The 25975-nt window shown below is 44.3% G+C and overlaps 1 protein-coding gene across 1 annotated transcript; it reads right to left on the minus strand.

Annotated features, from left to right (window-relative positions):
* Window positions 1-11626: 11626 nt before the first annotated feature.
* On the minus strand, window positions 11627-22945 carry amotl2a (angiomotin like 2a). The gene is made up of 11 exons (XM_012825346.3): window positions 22705-22945; window positions 20766-21580; window positions 20455-20656; window positions 18628-18772; window positions 18416-18499; window positions 16064-16359; window positions 15739-15935; window positions 15493-15594; window positions 15011-15174; window positions 14382-14555; window positions 11627-13929 (listed from the first exon to the last, which is right to left on the minus strand). Exons 2-11 carry the CDS (start codon window positions 21500-21502, stop codon window positions 13847-13849), a joined length of 2184 nt encoding a protein of 727 aa, XP_012680800.1. The 5' UTR covers window positions 21503-21580; window positions 22705-22945; the 3' UTR covers window positions 11627-13846.
* Window positions 22946-25975: the final 3030 nt, after the last annotated feature.

A 25975-nucleotide genomic window follows, 5' to 3' on the forward strand; every position in this document is an offset into this window, starting at 1 on the left:
GATTGATGTCTGTCCACTCTGGCTTGATAAATCAGAAGAAATAAAAATGTTACCACCTTGCGTTTCACCTTCAGTTAACAAATCCTTTTATTCCATAAACTGAAATGCAAGTGGGCCTTTTGCCTCCCAAGTTACATGGGCATGAAGGATGAAGGCCCCTGTTTCCAAAAATACCTCACGGTGCAATTGTGTGATTGTTGGTGGACATGGGGATCAGGGAAACAAATGTTTCCGGTTTCCTGTTTGGCTTCAGTCCAGACTTCATTCCAGGGGGCTTTACCAATATTTATACAAGGAATTCCAACCAGACCCGGTCGGAGATCCTCTCCTGTGAGTCTCTGCATTGCATCAGTGGACTATGATGACTCTGGATAATAGGACAAAGGCTATGGCCTGGCCTGGCCTGGTTGAACTCTTTCCTCATTGCTCCATACTGTTCAGATAGTGGTGTGAACATACCTACATATCCAAACTATTCTATCTGACTGTACACAGAAAACATTTTGTGATGTTAGCACTTAATCAAAGAAAGCCGAAAGTGAATCGTTATATCGTGAAATATGGTGCTGAGTTATACCTGTATGAGTTATAGCTGTATTGCAAAACTTCTCTATTGTTAGATTCCAAGCAGAAGTTTATTTTTGTTTTCACCCTGTATTGCCATGATAAATTCCTAACCAGATAACACAGACTTTGACAAGCCACCACTGACAACTGTCCTGGGTGAGTAATTGTTTCTGCAGGCATTCTGAAACCTGCTTCAGTTTTGCCCTGTTGCGGTTGGCGAGCCAATCATACCTGTACCTGAGTCCCCCTCATGAGAATGTACGTGAACATGGAGACATTAATGTGTGAGCACAATGGGTGTGCACAAGTGGAATCAATTTATGAATGATTTTCTTTGGACCCGTGGACACTGCATCAATGTAGCTACATTTTCTCAGAGGAGGTCAGACGTCTACACTATGCAAGTCAGTCAGACAGTGAGATGGGTCTGGACACAAGTCAGGAATTGCGGTCTTGCGAAGGGCATTACTGGGACTACATGTTTAGCGAGCACAGCTACATTTAAATCAGAAGACACTGGAAAGTATTTACATGTTTTGCATGTTTCACACCTTGAGATCTCCTCATGAAATTCACCCCATATAAAAACCAGAGAGAGCTCAGTTGCTTTTATTACCAGTGAGAGAGAGAGAGCAGTGAAGTCAGCAGAGGCAGCAGGCCCACGACGGGGGGGGGGGGGGGGGGGTGGGTTGGGTTGGGGGGTGGAGGTTATCTGTAGGGGAAGCGGCTGCAGGGATTTCTAACAGCCCGTTATGGATCAGAAAAAGCCTGCATGAGCGCGGACAACAATCCCGGAGCTCCAGCATCGGGTTACCGGCACATTCACGGGGGACATTACATCACCCAGATACCCAGGATGCCTTTCTGCCACGGCTCGTCGTGTGTGATCCTGCAGGCCACAGCTATTTTTCCAACAGGAGTTGGGGTTGGAGGGGGGGGATATGTTATTTTTGTCCACTCGCTCATAGAGGTGCCTCTGTGCTGCCCAAGCATGTGATGAGGTTGCACTGGGGTTCCAGACGGCACCAACACCCAATGGAAAAAAAATCACCAAAAACTCCCTTCACAGTAACTCTGAAAGAAGTGACCCTACAGTTAAATAATGCTTGGATTTACTCTGTCAAGGAATCCCCAGATGCATCATGTGCATTTTGTGAGACAAGTTCCACTTTAGTTTTACCCATAAGGGTTTTACAGCCATTGTCATCAAGTTAATGGAAAACTACTTGTCTTAGCAGCAGCTCTAGTCTTCTGGACAAGTGAAAGGCGGCAGAGTGAGAAAATGACTAAATAGACATAAATGCCTATGTTTGCGGTTAGTACAGGGATGAATAATGACAATTGTGCTTATGGTGAACAGCTGAATCAATGAGGTTATTTAGATAATGGGATTGATTGATTGTATTGGATGTTTTAGTATGTGGGCCAAACACAGCTACAGCTGTGATGTTATATATAATAACTGTTTAGTATGTTTTCATTTTTCCATGAAGATGGAAAAGCCACTGGATTGCTCTACAAATGTGATAAGTGTAAACATCCCTTGCCTCAGTGACTTTCCCAGAAATTCAAGTTTCCAGTCTCGGCGGGATCCATCTCTGTGGACGATGTGATGTAATGAGCTCTTGCCAGCAACACTTTGCGGTGTTTACATGGATGAAAATATTACAGCATCCATGACAATGGTACAAACCTTAGGGCTGTTTAACATCATGGTTGCAGATATGTGTTTTTTGAGCATGCATGGTGCTGAGGGTCATCCCCTCAACAGCCAAGTCATCACAGGCCTAACTTTAAGCACATATTCCACTTCTGCACCATTTTCTCCAATGTTTTGGATCCCCTTTGCACATATCACATTCCCTAGGAATATATTTAGAAGGATTCCTTGAAAGAAAAATACATCGTTTTTAATACTTTTTCTTCTTTCCGCAAAACCCAAAGCCAGTAACTGTCTGGCAGTAAACTCTTTCAGTGGGCACGCAGGGTAAAGTTCTCTCCAAAAATACAACAGGCTTCTCGGAGCCTTAAAAACACAGAGGAAGAATTGCACAGCCACTCTAGGCTTTGCACAGAAGTGAAGATAATTACTCATCATTACAAGTGTCTACAAAGGCCATACATGCCATAGAGTTTTCAAACCAGAAAAACCACAACAAAAATATATTCTTACACCGCTTATACACTTTAGAATACAAGGCAAATGGTCTAGAGATGCGTGCAATCCTTTTGCTTGCCCTGCGATAAGCAGTAGCTGTTTTGTGTAATGCAGAGATACTTCTCATACCTTGCTCTGGTATGAACATTGAAATATGACAGCCTTCGCCTGAGAGATTAAAATTAGTAGCTGTATCTGTGAGTTACATCCTTTTCCCCTCATGGGAACATGACTGTCTACGCATCCAAACAATATATCAATTCATTGCTCCATTGGGCTATTGCTGTGGTTTGTCATGATGTGATACCTTTATGGGGTGATTTTATAAAAAGTTATGCCTCATGCTCTAAGTCTTTTTAGTCTTCATAGCATTTAATTAACAGGATACATGAAATGTATGACATACACATTTCAGCATACACATATACTGACTCATTAGGTAATCATCCATAGTCCATTTCTAGAATGTAACAGACACGTAGGTGTTGACTGATTGAGGAATATAGAACACAACGTCTGTGATTCTGAAACTTGAAAAGCTGCTAGAGCAGAAAAGAGAGAGAGATGAGGTGAAAATATGAACACAGGCATGCAAGGCATTGAGGCATAATTCAGGGGATAGTGCACACTGTCAGACTGGTTACGCAAGACATTTTTTCGGAGTTTACAATGTTCATTAACAGGGCAAGAAAATATGTCTTTCTGTCTAAGATGCACATCCCACTGAAAGAAGGCGTTATCCATAAATTCACCCCAGTTGAATTCCTCAAAACCTCTGGGAGCATACTGGAATGTGGACTGTAGTCTCTCAACTATGAATGTAAAATGATGGAGGTGGAGGGCTGTGTCTGCATGCAATGCACCGAAGCAGGACAATTCATCTTTCCCCCTTCTTGGGATTGTGCCTCTTACATGAAGAATAGGGTCAGCGGTTCTGTCATTATATCATGAAAGGCAAATTAGACTGTGAGTTCCAGATGGACGTGTTATTGTAGAAGTACAGCCCTAAGGGATCTCAGAGTGTTAGGATGGGGCGTTTGAGTCAAGAGGAGCAAATTCATGTTCTGGGGTTGTGTCCTCGGTGGTGTTCGGTACTGTGATCCGATCAGCTGTCCAGGCACATGCCAGATGCTCCTCAATAGCTCAATCTGGAGCAATGTGTTGTCTTATCTGTCCACAGTCTTAGTCGGCTGCTCTGAACCACTGTTCATTTTCCCAAACGGTCAGGCTGCGTTAGATGATGGAGGGGGGCTGGAATTTTCTGGGCAATCTGGGGCCTTTTTTTTTCTATTCCTGTGAGGCTTTGGTTTCATCACTGTAATGAAAAGCGCCTAATTCCAGCACCTAAGTGAATTGGGTCAGGATGCGGAGGGCAGTGCCTCAGAAAGGAGAAACATTCCCAGAGCTGCATGGCATTGTGGGAATTTGACCTTCTTGACATTTGCATGCTCCATCCTCCTTGAATATTTCCAGATTCTCACACTCGGAGGCGGAGGCGGTGGTGGGTTGTTGATCTGGGAGATGGAAGAGTGGCATGACATTTTTCCACTACACTGATGGGAGAGAGCACAAGAAACAAGAAAAGCATACTGGCTCAAAGCAGTCTCATGGAGTGCTCTGTGACAAAACACATAAACAATGGTCACCTTTGGCCAGGGTCCCGGTGCTGTGGGCCAGGCTCCTGTGTGTGTGTGTGTGTGTGTGTGTGTGTGTGTGTGTGTGTGTGTGTGTGTGTGTGTGTGTGTGTGTGCGCGCGTGTGTGTGCAGGGAGTCAGGCAGGCAGGCACATGCCACGCGTGTCTTGCTTTCCCACTCCAGGGGCCCTCCGGCCCCATCAGGAGATCCATGAGGTGGTCTGCCCTGGGCCCCTGAATGCGTGAAGAATGCAGAGCCATGTAGGGTTATATAAGAGAACCGGCGGCTGGGTTCACGCCAGCGGAGGTGAGAATGCCGGAGAGAAACAGAACGTCTCCAGATGTGACAGCCACCACTCCTGCCATCATCCGTCGTCTTGGCAATCCAACCGAGGGCCGCTTGTGAAAGCCACATAACCAGAATTCTTGTGGATATCGTGTACTGCCTGGTTGAGTGAAGGGGGAGGGGTGGATCTGGGTTATGACTCCCAAGAGGATAGTAATCGGCAGGTTGATAAAATCTAGTTGGAGATGGAATGCATGGCACAGGAGGAGAGGATTTCTGGGAAATTCAGAGGAAGGGGTAAATTTCCAAATTTCAATGTTTTTGCCTGTGAAGAAAATCTTTTGGGATTTTAGTAAAAATCACTTAGAAAGCACATAGTATTGATAGCAGAGCCTCAAACAGCATTCTTGTCAACAATTTTTGTGTGTGTTGCAATTCTGTCAAATCATGAATCACTGTGATGTTATGCGACGGCTATACATAAACAGCAACATAACACCTTTCTATCGCCTGTTGCCAAGTAATTTAGAACAGAGCTGTGCACAACGTCACCCCAAAGGTATTCATTGCCTGCCTCTGAGGCACTGCCATCATTTAGCCTCACTTGCAAAGCCCACAATAGCACCAGCGGTTGCCCAGACCTGGAAAAACAACACTAACATTCCCCTTTTTATAGGGAACAGAGGTTTATTCAGACCCAGTTTACTCAGGTTGGATCAGAGGAGGACTCTTTTTTTTCTCTTTTCTGCAATCTGTGTCAAATAGTTCAACACTTTGAGAGTTAGCTTAGCACTAGTGAATGCATGCCTTAAAGTGGGACAGACGTCAGGTATCCACCTGTATTGGCACACCTGGTGCCCCAGCGCCACGCCTGTCCCTCACACGCTCAGTGACTCATCGGCTAATACCTCCGCTGTGTCCTAAATACCAGCGGCTGCTTTTGCTCCCTGGAATGCCACAGATCCAAAATGGGACGTCTAACTTCAGATCACAGTTCAGATCACAACTTCATCATCCTGATAGAATTTTGCTGGGGAACATAGACAGAAAGAGAAACTTAGAGCGATAGAAAGAAAAGAGAGAAAGAAAGAAAGAAAGAAAGAAAGAAAGAAAGAAAGGACAAAATGATTGAGAGTCTGGAAGAAGAACCACAATTTAGTCAGCCATCTGGCTTCATCCTCTTGATAGCGTTTGTGTGGGAACTAAGACACAGAAAGAGAAACATAGAGAGATAGAAAGAAAAGACAGAGAGACAGAGCGAGAGAGAGAGAGAAAAGAAGGACATGGAGACAGGGATAGAGAGTCTGGAAGAAGAGAAGCATTCTGCTGTTGACTCAGTGGCAACGCCCCCCAGACTGTAGCGCTATTGTGGCCGGGTGTCTGTGCCACAAGGCAAAATGGGTTTGGGTGTAGACGTGACACATGATAATTATTTTCCCACTCCATTTTACAAAGGACAATGGCTGCACTTTATGTTAGTGGTTTGGCCTTACAGGGGTTATTTTCATCGTTTTAGTTATTTTAAGTTGTATTACAGAAAACCGCTTATTTTGACACAGTCCAATTATATACTGTGTTGTTTATTTAGTTTGGGTTGTTTTCATTTTGTTATTCACACTCACTCAAGTCACTACCATTTTCCATATATCCCCCACACTAACATGTACATATGTACCAAATATACCATAATTTAACATTCAGTGGGTTCTATCAGGAAACCTTAGATTTTATATGGGGAATATTTAGCTTGGTCAAGACAATTAGAGTAAAGGTATGCAGTCCCTCCATGGCCCCCCAAAAAGAAAGAAAACATAGGCTCCCTGAGATTGTGCTCCAGCACACACAAACAGGTCTAAAATTAGAGGACATTGGCCTGATTTATGAGGAAAAGGGAAAGAGGATGGAACGGGGTTGGGGTTGAGGGTGGGGGTGGGGGCCCGCATTCCATAACCGCTCAAGGCAGGAAGTTTCGGAATCTCCATGGAAATCGAGGCAAAACACACCACTTGACAGAGCTATTTTTCCAAATATTTCTCACTGAGAGTTTGGAGAGAAAATATGCCCAGGGGTGCATGCACATGATGGGGCCCAGGCTGCTTTGCTGTGGAGCTGCCAGATGCCCTCCTCAACAGCGAACATATACAGTGAAGCAAGGCTGGACCATACACCTTGTGGGAAAGAATCCAAAAGAAAAAAGAAACTTATATTTCTCTCAGAGTAGTCATTGAGAAACCCAATAGCATGAGTAATGTCCATAGGGACTGAGACCTTCCCCTTGGTGTTGTCTGTTTTGCTTATTTCACAAGCCATCACACTTCCCATCTTTGTCATTTCACAGCTCCAGTGCTTGAAAAGGGTGGACTTCCAATAAGCATTTAGTCTGATTTAGTTGGCTTTCTCATGCTCGCAGTGGGCATAGCTGTATCCCAGGGCTCCACTATGATGCATGCAGATAGACAGCTCTGGCAAGGGCAAGTTGTGGCTGATGGGATTTTTTTCTCCTGGAAAACTCCAGATGTGTGTGGAATGCACCGGCCACCCTAGGCAGCAGCCCAGAGGATGGGCTCCCTGTGGAGGCCTCGAGGATATGTGCATCTGCAGATGCTGAAGTTTCCCTCCACGAGTGCTCTCCAAAGCATCACCTTTCACCCAGAGAGCTGCATGCTTTTTCAACGTGCCTGATGGAAGGGAGGGGGGGTATGAAAATTCCATGTACACATTCAGCCGCAACAAAATACAGGAATGATTGCCTGTGACAACTTGCAAATAAGGTTTATGGTTCCCTTTTTTAGTCAGGATATCGAAACATAGTCGGATAAAAGTGGTTGAGTTCTACCATGGCAAGGTAACCCACTGCTTCACATCACATTGTCACTATACCAAGTGTAACACTTTGTGTCCAGTCACTGTGTCTTGATTAAAATTCAAAATAGTAGAACTAATGACCTGGAATAAGAATATTAAGGAAATTACTGGCTGCCATGGATTGAAATAGAACAAACAAATTGTTCTGTTTAGTACCTGGTAAGTAAAGTTGAACCTCTTTTGGCAAAAATCCTGAATAATTCTTGTTATGTGTTATATAATATGATTAAGGTATATGACATATCACAAATAGAATAAGCCTTTCTACAGCACTCTACTTTGCATTATGGCAACCACATCCGTACTCATGGTTTATTTGCAGTATATTTGATAGTGAGGTAAGATGAGCCGTTTTTTACTTAAGTCAACCTATAGCCAAGAGAATATGAGACACTTATAAAACTAATGCATACAACACAACTTCAGCACGTGTGCCATCAAGTGAAACCTTAGCAGTGTGCCTCACTCAAATAGACAACAAAATATGGGGTCTTGTGGCTCAATTTACCCCATGTTAGAGGGTAGGTTGATCCAGCTAGCAGGGTCAATTGTATTAACCAGATTTTGAAGTGTAATTCTAAATATAATTATTACTATTTAAATCCCCCATTCTGCAGATTTATTGGAGTTAAATTACAACGAATTTGCCTACAGTTCTGAAACCTGAAGATGGTTTGCCAAGTCTCTAGGATTACTAAATAGACATGGACGTCTCAAATTGAATGAAGCTTTCATTCTTTTGAGGGACATCCATAGATTATTAGTTTTTTTCCTTTCAGTGTAAACTTTCAACTGTATGTTTGGCATAAAAGCAAACTTTTTAGCCTATAAACATGAACTCCAACATTTCACATAATGTTCTGAATATCCATATAATCGCTAACTTTGTAGCCAATGGCAATAAACACTTCACATACGTACGGGAAATGCTGTTCAAAATGGCAAAATAAGAGCAATGCTTCTACGTTATCCACAATAAGTTACACAAAAACTTGGGCTTCTAGCACATGACTGTTTTTCTTCTGTAATTATGTGGCATGGCTGCTCTTATGCTTCATCTAAAATATGAAATGTAATGTAGGATGCAACACTAATTTAAATATAAAATATTTCACTTACCCCCTCACGTCTACATGAAGTTAACATGAACTACCGGCTGAAGATTCTCCCAAGGCTCTTGCTCATTTTGCCCCACAGCCACCATTTTTGGAAAAGTGCTTAGTCTAGCAGAGCCCCATTTTTGCTAAATCACTTTTTTACACACTGCCAGTTCATCAGGATATCTCATATAAGTTTTTAAACTAAGATAAATTACTCTTAATATGAGACAGATTATACCTGATATGCTAAAAAAAAGTGAAAAAATATGCTTCCCACTTCATCCACATGGTTCTACCTCCAACAGCAGATGAGAATACAAACTAAATTTAGAGTCACATGACAAAAATGTATGGTTGTCTAGATACAGGTGGTGGGTCGACTGACCCACTGACTCATCGTACCCCACTCTCCCCTACGACAACATCTTGTGCATTAGTGATTAAATATTGCCCCTTTGTGTTTGCTTCTTGCAAACAACCATACATGGCATGAGTAAACTGTCAGGCATACCATTCAGTCAATAAAGCTGCCAACTGCCATGTGCAAAAGCCCATCGAGACGAGGAAAAAGAGCGGCGCCTGAGGTAGCACCGCAAGGCTGCACACTGAACCTATGAGCTGCTTGCCAACCCATTTGTATCCATGAAAAAGACAGGTAACAAGGTGTTACATATTGGGGCACCGGTATGTTGCACATTTCTCCTGGCCGGAGTGCGAAAAGCTGTGCCTATCTGCCACAAGTAAACCTACTGTCAATGGCCCTTGAGAAGCATGTTTGGAATGTCCTTTCAAACCTGCTCGGTGAAGCGTGGACTGGCAAATTATTTAAACAGAAAAAAGAAACCGAGGGAGACATTTCTTTTCCTGTGTATACATATTGGGCACAACATGAGATGATATGTGCACCTAAAGGTTATCAAAGGCAGACTCAATGCTCAAAAATCTCAGTTTCTTTTCAAAAGCGTAGATGTTATCTTTCTCTTATAAATATGACAAACTACACTGTCATACACACATTTTTATGTGGAAAATAGTACATATACAATAGTATATACAATAGTATGGGAAATTTCTGTTGTGTGCGTCAAAAAGCCTTGATTTGCATTCAGAGATCAATTCAATTTCCCCCTTTTCTCTCTAGGGGAGGACAAAAACTTTTTTTTTCATATGAAAGACCAGTTTCACATTACCGACAGCCCGTGTAAACCAAGTGATATCAAGTGCACTGGTGGGACCACATTAGACCATGATGGTGACAGTAAGTGTGACAGATCTTCAGCCATTCTTTTGTGGGACATCCGTCACAGACATAATTCCACCCCACTTATTTTTCATCTTTTGAACTTTCTTAATCTGCTCCGTCGTTGACGAGTGGAAGTCATTTTATAGCACTCTGCCAAAAAGATCCATTCGAGGGGTTTTAATATCTCATTTCATGAATCAACCATCTGTAATACTGCAAGGACTATTTCAAAAATGTGCCCCCATAGCGAGGGCGGAAAGTTCCTGAAAGATAAATTCCACTGGTAGCACGAGGGAAGGGAGGATAAGTGAAAACACTTCCACAGACATCTCATCTCTACCATCAATCATATTAAGGAGTTCCATACCCCAAGCTTTTTATTGGGTGGGGGTAGGGGGATCACATGAAGACATAAAAACAACAAAAAGCAGATGAAGTTATCCCTTTTGAGGGGGAGTCATCTGTGAGACAGAAATGCCAAGTGCTGGGAGTTTTGTTTGAGTGCTAACTTGTCTGAATGCACTAGGTTGGCCCTCTTGAAGAATGGAATGTGTGAAGCCGGGTTTTGCTGAACCGAGAGGGTAAATTCCATGTATGCCTCTGACGCTAAGTTGCTCGGCTTTGTCTTATTTCTCAGCTGTGATAAATGCAAAGCACATACCACTGGGCTGAGCTGAATGTCGGCCGGCTGAATGTTGAGAATGCGTCTCTTGGCATTAGCATGAGTTAAGAGCTACACACACAAAGGCCTTTCATGAGCAACCATTCAATAAAATTAGCATTGAGAATCATTTGTTAAGTAGTGAGATGTCAAAAGGTTTAACTCATTGTCTTTACTGGAAGCCAAGTGCAGTTGATTTTGTTCTTCTCAGTAAATGCTGGTATGACTGATTGGACAGCTTCCAGTGGAAGTTACCACAGGCCGACCTGTTCTCACAGGCATCTTGCCTGTGGTCCTCTGACTGCAGCTGCACTGATGCAAGAACAGGAATATTGCGCTCCTTTGTCGGGAAATGTTATCTGAGTGATAATCAAGTTCAAAGTCAAATGATTCCAAGCAGTCTGGTCATTCACAATACTTTTGAGTGACAGGGAGTAGTAGTGGTGTCTTCATATTTTTGTATGCATGTCTTAATCTAGCTTTTAGATTTTTAGCTTTTCTCATTTTAATTTAGAATTTAGAACATTATACACAAAAAAAGATGGTTTTTTTTTTAGTTAGCCTGAAGCAAGATTCCCTTTCTCCCTTCCCGCTCTTTAGAAGATCTTCCTCAAAGTTTACTGACTTGGTGCTAAGCTGCTAAAAGCAGTGGACCGTGCAGAAACTGTGTCTATTGATAGAGAACAGTGGGGCTCATTGCAGGGCCAGAATTGCTCTTTGTTTTAACATTAGTACTGAAGGGAGCAAGTTCACCAGGGGCTCACAGCTACAGAGGGGCAGAGACAGGAATGTGCCGAGGGGGGAGTTTTATCGCGCAGGTTGCTTGCCAACAGTCAAGCAGGTGGCAGGATTTTGTGTGTGTTTTTTTTTTTTCACTGAATAAAGCAGCCTTCTTCCCCGATGAATGGGAGATGCCATTCATGCCCTGTTAGGGGATTTGCAATGACAGGGATTTTGCACAGACTTGCTCTTGTAAAACATGTCAGAGGACTAACCGTCGTTAGGCAGACAACAAACACACATAAACACAAACACACACGGACACTCACACCCACGACAAGTACACACACAGACACACATATTAAGTAGCCAATAACACAAGACAGATTTTGTAAAGATATATATTAAGGTTTTATTCAATTAATGAAATGTTAATGGCATACAAAAATCCCCCCCATCCTAGAAGTTCACAGCAACGTCCAAGTATGGGTCAACCAGCTTGAGCAAGGCGTCTACATGTAGCCCTGCATGTGTTCATATTCTCAGATATAACTTAATTGTAATGCAAATCTTTGGCGTTATGTTCACATCTCTAAATACTAATAAAGGAAAATAATATACAAAATATATTAACATCTCTCGTTTCAAAAACAGCCCTTTCTGTAAACAAAGTCCATAACTTGAACAACAACAACAAAAAAAGCATTTCAAAAAAGCAAATGGTTACGTCACAAAGCATCGACCAGCAATGGCTATGTGAGTAAAAGGGGGCGTGGAGAGGGTAGGAATAGGAAAATAAAATGTTCTAAATGGAGGAGTCAGGAAGAATTACTGTTAAAAAACAAGGGAACTCTCCCTGCATTCCAGTTTAGACCAATCACCCAATGTGTGGATATTCCCACAGACCTCTGTGATGATAATGAAAGGCCACTACATTCACAAGTGTTTCACCCTCTAACTAATCTAGAGCTAGCCTGATGTGAGTTCAGAAATGTGAGTCTTGCAGAAGTAAAGATAGCAACTTTTTTTTCCCCCCTCTGTATACACAACACTACCTAGAAGTGTCAGGAAACAGAGCAATGAACAAGGGCCAAATATGGTTGTAAGTTTTCAATCTATTTTAACTGCTTTTCGATTTAGATGGTCACAGTAGAACCAGCTACTATGGCTCCGTCAAAAAATAAATACAGCCAGACAGAGAATAGTGCTCTGAATGCCTGCCATTTCTTCAAGGCCAAGGGGTCATCCTCTAGATAGCCCTTTTCTCTAAGCAAGGGGCATTCCAGCCGGCAGGAATGTGGGAAGATTAGCCTCGGCTTGTCAGCGGAGAATAGCAACAACGTGTCGGGCAGCGACAGTCCGGGGGCACAAGAAAAGATAACCTGGCATTTCAAACATCAGCAGCCTCCACATGTTCGACTGAGCTCTTAAGTGTTCTTTAAACAGTAGGGACATGGATCTGCATACCTCCCCACCCCATCCCTGGGTCTGCACTCTCAAAAAAGGAGACTTCTCGATCTGTCTGAAAAGGGGCCCCCCTCACATGACATGACAAGCAATTATAATAAGAACACCAACAACTGTAATGTTAATTTAGTCTGTTTGAAGAGCACGGTTTCAGCTGATAGGAATTTGCTCAACTATTCTGGTGGGGAAAGTAACCCAAGTCAGAGGAGGATTACGATCCAGTTGGCTTTCCCATGGTTCAAAAAAGGCTAACTATTCTTTTCTCTGTATTTTGGGGCCAAGCAGTTGCGACGGATCTGAGAAGAAATGTAGGACAGCCGATAAAGGTTGTTACAAGCAAAGCGGGTGTTGTCTTTCCTGGGAATGCCCAACCCAACTTGCTCAATTGGATCTAAAAACAGGAGCTGAGAGAGTTGCGGATGCAGCTTATTAAAAACTGAGGGAAACTGAGACACACATTCAGGAATAATTTGGATGTCTTTCCTATTCTTCCATACCAACCAGACAGCACTCTTCACACACATCCACACACAAACAAGAAAAAAGTCACACCATCAGCAGCATATTATAAATATAAATACAATACTTAAAAAAGGAGAACATACATATTTATACATATGCAGTTTTTGCGTGGTGACAGCTGCCCCTTTGCAACCTTTGCAGAGTACTGTCCAAGTACCTCAGAAGAATCAGTCTTGGACCTGGCAGTCCACTGAAAGGGCATGGCCAGCAAAGTTCTAGATGTTTCTTTCTTTCTTTTCTTTTTTTGTTGCTTGTTTGTTTTAAGTGTAGAGACAAACAGTCCAAGGGAGCTCAGCTCTCCTCTCTACACTGTGACGGTTCAGGGTTCCTCTATCTTCTGTCCTTCTCATCCCCTTTAGCACACAAACCCTTGTCGACATTTCTTGTCTACATCGATAACCTCGAATGTCCTTTGCAGAGTTGGGTTGAGTAGGGCAGTGGAGAGGGGGGAGAGGAAAGGGGTAGTAAGACCGTGTCACATTTTGACATTACATCTAGAGTCTGGTGCGCGGAGATGGTCAGCCATCCACGTGGGTTTGCAATGGCAAGCACCGTCTCCGCTTAATCCGACTGGTTGTTTCTTGCTTTCCAGAGCCACGCTGGAGAGAGTTCCAGACTTCCATTCAAATCAGAATCTCCACCACATCTGCTTCGCCACTCAGGCATTTCATCAGGCTGGCTGGAGCCGCGGTCTGCTGGGAGTTATCTGTAATGAAATAAATGTTTGACATTACGATTACTGGGACAAGTAATGGAGACCAGGCCTGAAGGTCATGCACAGCGTGATGGCTTAAGAGGCCTGACTGATGATGTAAATAGGCCGCGGAGATAACGAAAAGGGACTCATGAGTACATAAACATGTACCACAGTATGGACGCGGTCAAGGTTTGGCAAATAAGAATAACTCGAATGACACTCCCTCCCCCTCCTTGACTTTGATTGTGCTGGTTTACTCATTAACCACTTGAGTTCAAAAAGGCAAGTATGTGGTGTGCTTACGTAAGCTTACATGCAATATGAACATTCAGAGTCACATTTTTTTACTTTTATTAGCACTTCCATAGACTATGTAGCTCTCTAGAAGCACTTCCTAGACTATGTAGCTAGGTTACCAAGACACATGTGACTGACAGTACTGGGATGAATAGGCTACACACCAGAAGTGGCTGCTTTCGCGGTGGTAGCCGTGGAAACAGCGGGGCCACTGGTCTCAGGGGTGGGAACGTCGCACTGGGTGCCGCAGTCCTGACTGAGCGCTTTGGCGGGGGGCAGACGGGCAGCAGGTGGTGGCAGAATGGGCCCAGCCGTCTGGTCATCCGAGAGGCTCTTCCCTGCAGACGGAAAAGAGGAAGCTGTTAAAACCACCGTCTCACTTCCTCATTCACACCGCACGCAAATACACAGATACAGAAATATAATACGCCTATGTATTGCACAAAAAAAACATCTGCTACTGACAGACACCCTCCAAAAATGTTTCCTTGCTATTCTGGAGCGTCTATTCCAGCACCCAAAGGGGAGACGATCACAAATTCCATCTGGGAAAAGACATCATCTATTTGAAGCCGGCAGCGGTGATGGCTGCCCCACTGGTTTTATTTTGGAGACGGCACATTCTGAGCTGGCGTCCTCTTAAAGGAGTCTGGCCAGTTGTCGAGCAACCAAAAAGACATATGCTGTTCCTGTTTTCTTTATCCCCACCTCCCCACCCTTCTTTCTGTCATTCCTTTAGTTCCTATGTCTCAACAACCCCAGACTACGCCCCAGCTCTAAAATGATTCCTTACCCTTGCCGCGGATGATGCAGGTGGCAGTGGTTGGCGTGGCGATGGTGTTGATGGAGGGCACAGAGCGGGCCGGGCGCAGGCCTTGCTGCTCGCGACGTGACCGCTGCGCCAGAACCTTGATCACTGCATCCTTCTCCAGTAGCTGAGCATGGAGAGCCCTGATCCTACAACACAAGAGACAGTTGCCAGTTAGATGCCAGTTCTTTATCTATCTCACCAAATCATATAATGTATTGAAGTATTTTTCCAATCATGCATTCCAGTGATTCCAATTTGGAAGCAGCTCTAGTGGAAAGTCCCTCACACTCTTGCATAACTTTAGGCAAACATATCTGGAATGCTCCAAGTACCAGTTAAATAATGTGGTCATTATCTGTGTCAAATACGTGTTCAAGAGATCGGACTGATTGAGTAGAAAAAAGCCTTAGTACATTCCAGTGATTCTGGGCGTGTTTTCATTCAGAACTGGGAAATGAGCATACCTGTTCTCCATTTCCTGGTGTCTGTGGCTGGTGGATGGTAGGTCCTCGTTGAAGCTGTTGTTTGGTGAATGGCGTGGGGAGTGGTTAATGATGGTGGTGTCCCTGTGAAAATAAAACCAACGACACATTTAGACATGATCTTGTGATAGGAATGTGTAATAAAGATATTTATCTCTTCTGAGAACAACTATCAGTTGTTGTGAACCTCCATCATAAATTCAAAAGAAATTCTAGAGAGTTCCTCACCTCTGCGCTGCAGCAGTAGCGGCTGCGTCCATGGCGAACTGGCGCATGGTGCTCTCCTCCAGGTACTTCTGCTCCCAGCGAGTGATGTCGGCCTCCAGGGCCAGGACCCGCTCTTCGCGCTCCCGCATCTGCTGCTGCAGGGAGGAGGTGCTCATTTCCAGAGGGGAGGGGCCACACACCTGGCCTTGGGCTTGCCACTGCAGAGAGACAGGGATGGAGGAACAGACAGTTTAGTCTCTGTGACATGATTTTCATTAAACAGGTTTTACTGACTAGATATGCTTCACACAGTAAGAGATGATGCTGAGGTGGTGGCAATGGTTACCTGCTGTGCCCGCAGGCTTTTGAGTTCCTGCTCCAGCCGTGTGCGAAGACGCAGCTCCAGCGCTTCCCTCTTCTCGCAGGCGGCCTGCAGCTGCGCCAGCGCGTTCTGCAGTCGCTCCACCTTCTCCACGTAGGCGCGCTTTCTGCGCAGCTCCTCCTCCAGCTGGCGGCTGCGGGCCTGTGCCGAACCCAACGCCTGCTCCAGGGCCTCGCTGCGCCGCCGCCACTCCTCGCCATAGCTACGCAGGTGCAGCACCTCCCGCTCCAGGCGGTCACGCTCGTGCTGCAGCTCCTCATCTGGAAGAGAGGGGAAGGGTGGAGAAAAGAGAAAAAAAGTTTAGTTTTTAAGTCAACCACTACACCAGAAGATGAAATCATCAGGCTGCTCAAGCTGCTCATATCTGAACTGGATGCCAAGTGGCAGTGCGTCAGTGGTGATACACATCATCAGCACTGATGCACTTCCAAGGCATGCGGTACTGCCTTGGATTAACCTCTGGGAAACTTTAGCCATATTCTCCTGCTAGCAATTCTCAGCAAACTCCCCCCTTTTGACTCCAAGGCCTCTGGGAAGACATTAGTTCTCTGTGCCTCCCCCTCTTCTGGGGGATGAGAGAATGCCATTTACAACGGCTGGAATGCCGTTGTGGGGACATGCCGTTAAGAATGGCTGTGCTAAGTTAACAGCCACTCTTTAGCGCTGGGGCGTGTCTGGGACACATTCCCAGAATTCCAGACCATCTCCCACTGTTTCTGGAAAAATAACCAAGTTCTCCCAGAAAGTCTGGAACAAAAAAAAGGGGGACGGAGCCTGATATACACAAGTCTGTGTTGTGTGAGAAGAGTGGCTGGTTTGCTCCATGTGTCCTTTGACCTGTCAGCGTATGACTGCTGGTGAGGCCTAATATTCACTGCTCCACCCATTCTATCTACAGGCATTGCTCACCAGAGAATGTAACTATTTCCTGTAGTCCCAATATGCCTGAGAAGAAAGTTTTGTCTTTCTGGGTCACCCTGAATTTATGTTACCGGTAACACTTGAAGGGAAAAAAAAACAGGAGAGAGCAATCGCCCTTGAGCCTTGTGCTAAAACAAGTCCCTGATTATATAACTAGAGTGCCAGGGCCTAGAGGGAATGCAGACTTCCTCTGATCCCTCTCTGCACACAGCCAGCCCTTTGTGTGGAGCGGGACTCAGGAATGTCACTAGGCTAAGTAGTAAACAAGTAAATCAAATACCTCCATGGGGTCATGATGTTGGAAAATGTAACTCCCAGCTATCTAGGCCTTGCTCACACTATAACTGTAGTCATAGTTAGAGCCAGCAAATACACAGACAAAGAGACAACCAGAAAATACTGATGCCCTTGATGCCCTTGTCCTAACACAACTACTGTCTGAACTCTGAGCTGTTGCAAGCTGCTAATACTTTTTGAGAATGGCAATCAACTTTGTGCCAGAATCTCTCTGAGAATGTACTACATGGAAGAACCTGCATGGAAATTGGCTCCTTTATGACAAACAGTCAAGCACGGCGGGCAAAACTAATGCCATTGTGTAAGTAGCTACGGATCATTTTAAGCAGATTAGTTTCCAATGCAATGTCCAAATTATCTTCCATTGTGGGGGGAATTAAATTCGACAACTATCAAAACAACCCAAACCCAATCTCTTTCAGGGAGACCTTCTTGTTAATGCCTAATTAAAAAAGAGCCAAGTCACTTAAGCATAACAATAATACAAAACCAATTACTCTTGGGGACGGGGACTGTAATATCCAAACAAGGGCACGTCCAAATCTGGAATGGATATATCAGTATACTTGAGGTTCCTACAGAAGGAGCTCAAAGTCTAAGCAGTGAGAGAGGGGTGGAGAAGGAGGGAGGCATTTCCAGTGAACGGAACAGCCTGAAATACCTGAAAATATTCCAGGAATCCAGGCCACACTTATGGCCGCTGTGAATAATGACTGGTGTTCAAGGGCCAAAAGAGCTCCTTGGCTGCGGGAAGTAGAGAGGAACTCAGTCTCCCTAAGCTAGGCCTCAGCCATTACAAAAGATAGAGACACCTCCTTGGGAGGGGGGAGTTGGAAAACCACATGAATTTGTCACAGGAGAGTTGGCGTTTTGCTATTCAATGTATCCAAGTGCCATGTCTCAAACTTTTCGTGAAAACAACAACTTTTCTACAAATCATCGTAATAACTATTGACAAAGATGTAATGATCTGTGGCTTAAGATCATCTGAAGTCAAAAATGGAAGGAAACAAGATCTCAGTAGTTTTAGTAGTCCTTCCCTGTATTGCTACTCAGAGAGATAAAGGGATTATGAATTTTGAACATATATTTACTTACTTTGCTCAACCAGTTTGGCGTAGACATGCTGGCTCTGGTCTACTTCCATAGCTACTAGCTGCTTATTAGCCGTTTCCAGGCGGTCTGCAATTAAAAACATAAATCTTTTAAGAATGTGAACTCATTTGGAATACAACGTTCTCATGACTCTGACACCGGATTCTTTTCTGCGTAGGTAATATTTGCACATGCATCGCATCAGCCATGTTTACCTCTGAGGTCCCTGTTGAAGTCATGCAACCTCTTGATCTCGGCCTCCAGTTTGTTTCTCATCGTCTTCTCCAGGGTCTCTCTCTTAGCAGAGCCTTTCATGAGGGTCTCATAATCCTCAGATATCCTCTGGATCTCCTGCTCCAGCTGAAACAAAAGAGGCAGATACAGCTTAAGTCACTTCCTTCATGAGCAGTAAGAATACCCATGTTGATCACTTGAAGGAAAAGAAGTGGTGCTGATCAATGCTACACCTAAACAAACTAGGTCAAGATTGCTGGGAGAAGAATGTGATTGGCTGACCAGCTCATTGTGCTTGGCCTGAGAAATGAATCTCTCTCTCTCTCTCTCTCTCTCTCTCTCTCTCTCTCTCTCAGGCCTCTTCAGGGACTGGGAATTGAATCAACATTCCTGAACGAACACTTATGAGTCCCAGGTGTCTGTGCATTCATCTCCCCGTGGGGCTGCATGCCAGAGGACCGGGTAGAGGAACAAAAGAACAGGATGTGTCGATGGCATACCAGGACCCGAAATGGGAGCATTACTCAAACTGTATGCACTCCGGCTCTCTGAGGCAGGAAAGGCAGTTCAACCATACCAACCCCTCCCCCCACACCACTCAATCCTATCCCCCTGTTACCAGCACTACCCCTGTTTGCTTTTTTTGTTGGGCTCATTCCTAAGTGTTGAGGACAGGGCAAAGGGTTTACTCAAAGAAAAATAGTCTTCAACGGTTTGCATAACTCTGCAAATGCCAATGTGAGAACAGACCGACTCCGCAAGAATGTCCTGGAAATATCCCTGAGTGTATATCTGTTCTTGACAGGGGATTCTATTTGTTCCTCCAGTTAAAAAAAGGACAAAAATGGTACAAACGTGGGCATGTGTGTGTGTGTGTGTATGTGGGGGGAAGAGTGACTTCTTTTTTCATGGAGAAGACAACCAGACATGTTAGGCTAAGGAGGGGGAAAGTGAAAGAAGCCATTCAATTGGGGAATCCACAGCTGTGGGGTCGCCCTGGTGCTTGCTGCACCCTGCTCTGTCAGCTGTGTTCCCAGTTCAAGGGCCTTCACCACTGCCTGACACCAGCTCAGACGAGCCTAGACATCTGCTCGTATGTGGCATGACAAAGGAGTTCTTAGAGAAACACGGGCAGACGGAGAGAGAGAGAGAGAGAAAGAGAAGGCCTCTCCCTTTCCATTCAGTCTAATTCTCAACTCATCGCAAGCCATCAAATCCCAGCGAGGGTTTCTTAAGCAACTACTGAGGTATGACTGTGGTGGAATTTTCTCAGGAGGAAAGAAAGAAAAAAGCCCTATAATCTTTATGGCTTTCAAATTATATTTTATGGGGCATAGTCAGCAGAGCCAAACTAGGTTTGTCTGCCCAGACTGTCTGTGACATTCTGATATTTGAGTAATGACATTATCACATTACAGTAAAATGTTCTGCCTGTTTGGCATCTCCAGTGAAGTGGATGAATTTCGATGTGCTCCAAGAAGCCAAACAAGTTTGAAGAAATTTCACTCAGTCACTGAGAATGAGTGCTTTTTCAAAATGAAATCAAAATCCTTGTGATCCCTTCATTGCATGCATTCCTACTGGGCTTGCGAGCTAATCTCTCTGGTATGTGGCATTTGGCAAGAACGACCGCATTATGATTGTCTACATCCACACCCTTTGTAAGCCATGTGTGCTTTAAACCAAAAACATCTTATGTTAATTATCACCATCACAGCATTTCCCAACATACTATTAATCAGTCAGAGTTCAATCTGAGGACAACACGCTTCCTCAGTTGTTTAATTCCAGAAAGCTACTCCGCTCACCTTCGTTAGCCTTGTTGTCTTTTCGCTGTAGTTCTCCAAATCCTTTCTTAGTCTCTCGTTCTCCCTCATCAACATCTCTATCTGAGCTGCTTGGACAGGGTTGTTAGGGATTGGTGGGGCAGTCATCATGTACTCCTGACCAGCAGGGGTCACTGTGGGCAGAGCGTTCTGGCACACAACCATCTGTGGGGCTGGCACATACCTAAAGATGGAGGGGAGACAACTGATTAATGCTCAATACGATCAACCACCACAATCTATACTTTTCTGTAAATGTGCTACATTTGGTTTTTGAGGATAGTCTGAGTTACCTTTGGTGCTGGGAGTGGAAAGGTGGGGGTGGCTCCTTGTAGTAGTGTTCAAGCTCCTGCGAGTGGCTGACCATATAGCCAGGTGGCTTAACCAGGAAGGGGTACTCTGGAGGAGGGCCCCTCAGGTCATGTGCAGGAAGAGACCCAGGTCCCTCGTGTGAAATGGGGCCTACATGGTAGTTAGAGAGCTGGGGGTAGCTGTGTGAGGAGCTCATGGGCAGGTTATCATTGGATCCATTCCTCTCCAAGGAAAGCTGCATTAGGCGTTCGCTGAGCGAACGAGCATGCTCTCGCTTCAGGTCCCACATTCCTTCTCCATGCTTGTCTTCTCCGTCGTGAACAGACACCTCCATGCCTGTGCTGAGCTGCATGACAGTTTGGCCTCTCTGGGCAGCCAAGAACTGTGAATGGGCCTTGGCCTCCTCGTAGGTAGGCAGCTCCTCGCTGTGTAGTTGGTAAAGGTTACAGACTGGGCTCTCTGAATGCTGGTAGTCCCCCTGGTGTTCCTGGCCCTGGGGTTCCTGTCGAGTGGACATCTGGAGGAACTGGGACTCCTCTTGGGTGAGGCTCTCCAGGGACGAACGGGGGCTGCCAGCACCCCCTCCGCTGCTGCCACCGCGCAGGGCCTGCTGCTGGATGGCCAGAAGGGTGCGGGTGTCTGTGGGGTTGCCGTAGCGCAGCTGCTCCTGGATAAGCCGATGCAGGACAGTGCCAGAAGATTCCTCAGCAGTTCTCATCTCGATCGAGAGTATGTGTGTATGAATAATGCACGTATTTTTGTTTCAAAAGGCGACTTTGAATAGAGCACCACTGACCTAAAGAGAAATAAACAAGATAAAAATACAGTCATTAATCAGTCAATGTGCAATATTATTGTTTTGTGAGGCAGATTCATTTTATCATCCATAATAGTCCAAGTTGAAATCTATCTACACATAAGGGCAAAAAAGTTTTAAAGTAACTAACACAAAACTACATACTTTATTTGTTAAAGCAAGCAAATGACTATCCCAAAAAGTTCTGGGAATCTCTTCCTATAATCCCAATGGCCATTTAGAACTTCTGATTCCAAATCGGCGCATACCAGACATGTCTCTCACACCTACTGACTCAACATGCAACTCAGAATCCCATCCCACCGCTACCCAACTCATAAATAATACAACGAAAGGTTCCTGGCGCAGTTCGCATGCCACAGTGTGCGTCCTAACAGCCTACAGAGTTTACGGTTTCCCAAACGTCCCAATACAAACTATCATATGCTACTACAAAAATGCCCATTATATGAGTGATAATACTGTTTACATGATTATGCGAATGTCAATGCATTTGACAACACACATCTTTATAACATGTGGCCTACTCTATTACCAGTTACCATATGAATCATAACATTGTCAGTCTAGAAATGTAGAGATAAGTGGGGATTTTTGCACCATTAGTTTAGACTTGTTGCGACAGACATTTCCTGCTGCAAACGTTGGCAAATTCCTTTCCGTTGCCTCACCACTGCTACTTCTCAGTCTAAGTTTTAACATGCCAGAAATATGGGGCTGCAAGCCCATGTCGAAACTTTGATTGGCGTTACTCAATTGCAGTGTGACTTTAATACACTTTAATGAATGTGCCAAGTTAATTACTAAAATTCAGTTAATATATCCACTGTCAATCCAGTAATGTTTAAAACCAACCTCGCTGAACTCTGAATACCCAATACCAATACTCCGTAGTGACATGACAACAAAACGGCGCACTGATAGTCACCGTAAAACAGTTGAGTTACAACTGAACAACCACTGTACAAATACGTCATGAATTAATATCAACACACATAAAACCCAATATTTTACCGAAAAACACATCCCAAGACAGAAAAATTCCATGAATTTCACGTTAGCGCTTAAAGCGCACGAGCGCATAACTGACAAAAAACACTTACCTATTCACAATCTCATCACGAGGAAAAGTTTAGGACGGTCCTGGTGTTACTTCTTTTAATTCGTTCGAGTTCAAGATAATCCTAAAAACAGAACGTCGTCGTGTATATTCCTATTTGTGGTTTTGTGTTTTAAGAGCGGACGCGTTAGTGTGTGCGCCCGTACAAATCCTACAGCAGACTGAGCTCGAGAGGCGGAGAGGGCAGCGCTAATAAACGACTGGGGCTGATTGTTCCGCGCGCCTGGAATGTGTGGTATGCGAAGGCTCCGGGTCCCTCAGGGATCAAACGCACAACCGCAGCGAGCAGAGCGAAGGGGGGCAGGGCGAGAGAAAGACGGAACTGCACTACCGCTCATGGCCTCAATACTGTTCTGTTTGTGTGATGCAAAGCTTGTTTTTTTGGTGCATTTTTAGTGCTTCTGTTATTAACTGAAAGCAAAGCTTGACATAATTTATTTATTTGATTGTATAATACTTTCAATCCCACCACGATTTTACCATGAAGTATCATGAAATTCTGTCTAACATGACTCTTAAGTGGAACATTCATCTTAAAATATTTGAAAAACTATTTACATATTAAATATGATTTAAACGTCAGCATTTAAGTACTTAGATGCACATGCTATAAAACTAGGCATTTGATAAAGTTAAGTGAAGCGAGACATCATATTTATATAATCTGAATCCCTAAAATCCCCATAACCTAATGGTTGGTGAAGCACAATGAGGTTTACCAAAAAATACCAGCTGAAAAGGATGCCTTTGAAAAGTGGGTATCAAAATTGAAGCCTGTAAATAGTTTTTCAGACCTATGAGGCTGATAAAGAATTGCTTTAAAGAGCCTTTTGTTTGCAGTGGTCTGGTCAATATTTAAGCTGTGGCCCGTGCCAGTTAATTGCTGAGTGTGTGTCTGTGGAAGGAGGTGGAGAAAAGGGGGCTGCGAGTGTGTATGTGTGTGTGCGTGTGCGAGTGTGTATGTGTGTGTGTGTGTCTGAGGCATGCTGCCTGCCAGCTGTCCGTGGAGTAAAATCCCCTTCCCCTTCTTAATCAGAGCTCAGAGAGGTTGCATTGTTCTCCTCACAGCAGACATTACTGAGGGAGCACTGCCATCTGCTTCTGCACACTCCACTCCAACACCCCCTCCACCTTGCATTCTACACACACACACACACACACACACACACACACACACACACACACACACACACACACACACACACACACACACACACACACACACACACACAAAGACACACACACACACACACACACACACACTCACACTCACACGTACGCACGCACACAGACAGATAAACATACAGCCGAGACCATACACAGGAACACAAAGGAACACAAAGGAACACAAAGCATACACAAAGGAACACTTACACTGCAACACATACTCATATTTCTAAGAAAAACTATACTATGATATGATCTAATATGAAAAATAAAAACCATAGGATATATTTGTACACAAACATACACAACTGTTTGACTAAATATGGTTAGCACAAAAGAAACACGGTCTGATGGTCAAGTAAGTAGTTGGAGGACTCAAAAAAATTATAATTTTTTCCTTATCATCACAAGCAGAATTCCCAGAGCGGTGACATCTGGAGAGTGGCAAGTCTCTGCCTGCCATCCACAGGGTCAGCGGTTTGTGCTCGTTTTCTCTTTTTTGTTTTGAAAAAAGGTCGAGATGCAAAATTCTGTTGACAGTTGACACACAGGCAAATGTGGGAAAAAGTAGCCCCTTTGCATGGCAGTTAGGACACCATATTCCTCTTTGTCCTTATCTGTGATTCTTCTTTGGTGACGTTTCAAAATATGGGTGCTCAGCGTACAATTCATTTTAGTTTTAACTAACATTTTAACATAAGGAACCTAAGAATCAGAAAACTCAGATAGGAAAATTATACTCGTTATTCAAAAACACCAAAATAAAAGTTAAAGAGGATTAAATGTCAAGACAATAGGGGCCAACTGTGATGGCCACATTTGCGCTCTTCTAGTGAGCGTCGTTTGGCACTGCCGTCTGTGCAAGCACGGCAGTCCAGACTATTCTCATTTGTAGTTCCACGTTGGTGGAATGAGCTGCCCAGCACTACCAGAGCAGGGGCGTCCCTCTCTACCTTTAAGAAGCTTTTGAAGACCCAACTCTTCAGAGAGCACTTCCCGTCCTAACTGGCACTTCGACTAGTGCGTAACTTGCAATTACAGCAGTTACACTTCTGCACTCTTTCTTTCTTTTTATTTCATTTTGTTATATTTCTAATGTAAAGTAGTATTTATTTATTGTTACACCAGGTTCTATTGCTCGTAGCTTGAATATTCTCTCCCTTGTACGTCGCTTTGGACAAAAGCGTCTGCTAAATGACTAAATGTAAATGTAAATTTGAGATGGCACGTTCATTCTCCTTTACAGATGCAAATCAGTAAAATGATTGTTCATTCAGAAGCTGCCCATAGAAATGTGTTTCTGTGAAAAGATTACAGATGGATGCCATTGTTATTTAATTTCTCATTCTTTTCAGCCTATTTTCAAAAAAAAAAAAACAATATCCACCCATTTCCAACAGCAAATGGTGTACCTGAACGCATTCACTCTTGTTGTGTTGTGTTTACCTGCTGCCCTTGGTCTAGGCAGGGGGGGGGGGGGGGTGTGAAATGTGAATTCATATGAGTGTGTGAGACTGGGTAAACTGTTCCCTTGTGAAGGGCGGGCTTCTGTGACCTGCGAACAGGCCTGACTACCACTGGACAGGGTGAGTCCGGGGGTCGTTAGGAGCTTCGAACGTGACCGTCTCCACAAAGACACGGGCTGCTGACGTCCATGTGAAGACAGTGTGTTAAGAGGACCACCCCATACAAAAACATGGGTGTCTCTGTATGCATGATAGTGTTTTTGTGTGAGTTGTGTGAAAATATTTTTTTTGCAGGCTCAATAGCAAAACATACAGAAAGTATGTGTGTGTGCACTCATTTTGTGTGTGTGGGTGTGTGTGTGTGTCTGTGAGGATAAAAGACACACAGAGAGAAAGAGAGAGAGAGGGTGAGAGAGAAAGAAATGCAAGGCCTTGACTCCTTTTGTCTCTCCACAGGAGAAGGAAATGGCCACATTCCTCACATTACCATGTCCATGGAGCCTTGAGTGTCTGAAGTAACGGGTGGGAAAAGAAAGACAGGGGGAGGGAGGGTGTGAGTGTGTGTGTGTGTGTGTGTGTGTGTGTGTGTGTGTGTGTGTGTGTGTGTGTGTGTGTGTGTGT

Source organism: Clupea harengus, chromosome 10 (genome assembly GCF_900700415.2).
Source record: "Clupea harengus chromosome 10, Ch_v2.0.2, whole genome shotgun sequence".
Taxonomy (NCBI): Eukaryota; Metazoa; Chordata; class Actinopteri; order Clupeiformes; family Clupeidae; genus Clupea; species Clupea harengus.

What these genes read in the sequence shown, in the direction of transcription:
- amotl2a (XM_012825346.3), bottom strand. Translation starts at nt 21,502, where the DNA reads ATGAGAACTGCTGAGGAATCTTCTGGCACTGTCCTGCATCGGCTTATC. An exon ending in TTCCACTCCCAGCACCAAAG is followed by an intron (nt 20,657 to 20,765) that starts GTAACTCAGACT and finishes CTCCATCTTTAG; the next exon opens with GTATGTGCCAGCCCCACAGA. An exon ending in AAAGCCTGCGGGCACAGCAG is followed by an intron (nt 15,936 to 16,063) that starts GTAACCATTGCC and finishes GTCTCTCTGCAG; the next exon opens with TGGCAAGCCCAAGGCCAGGT.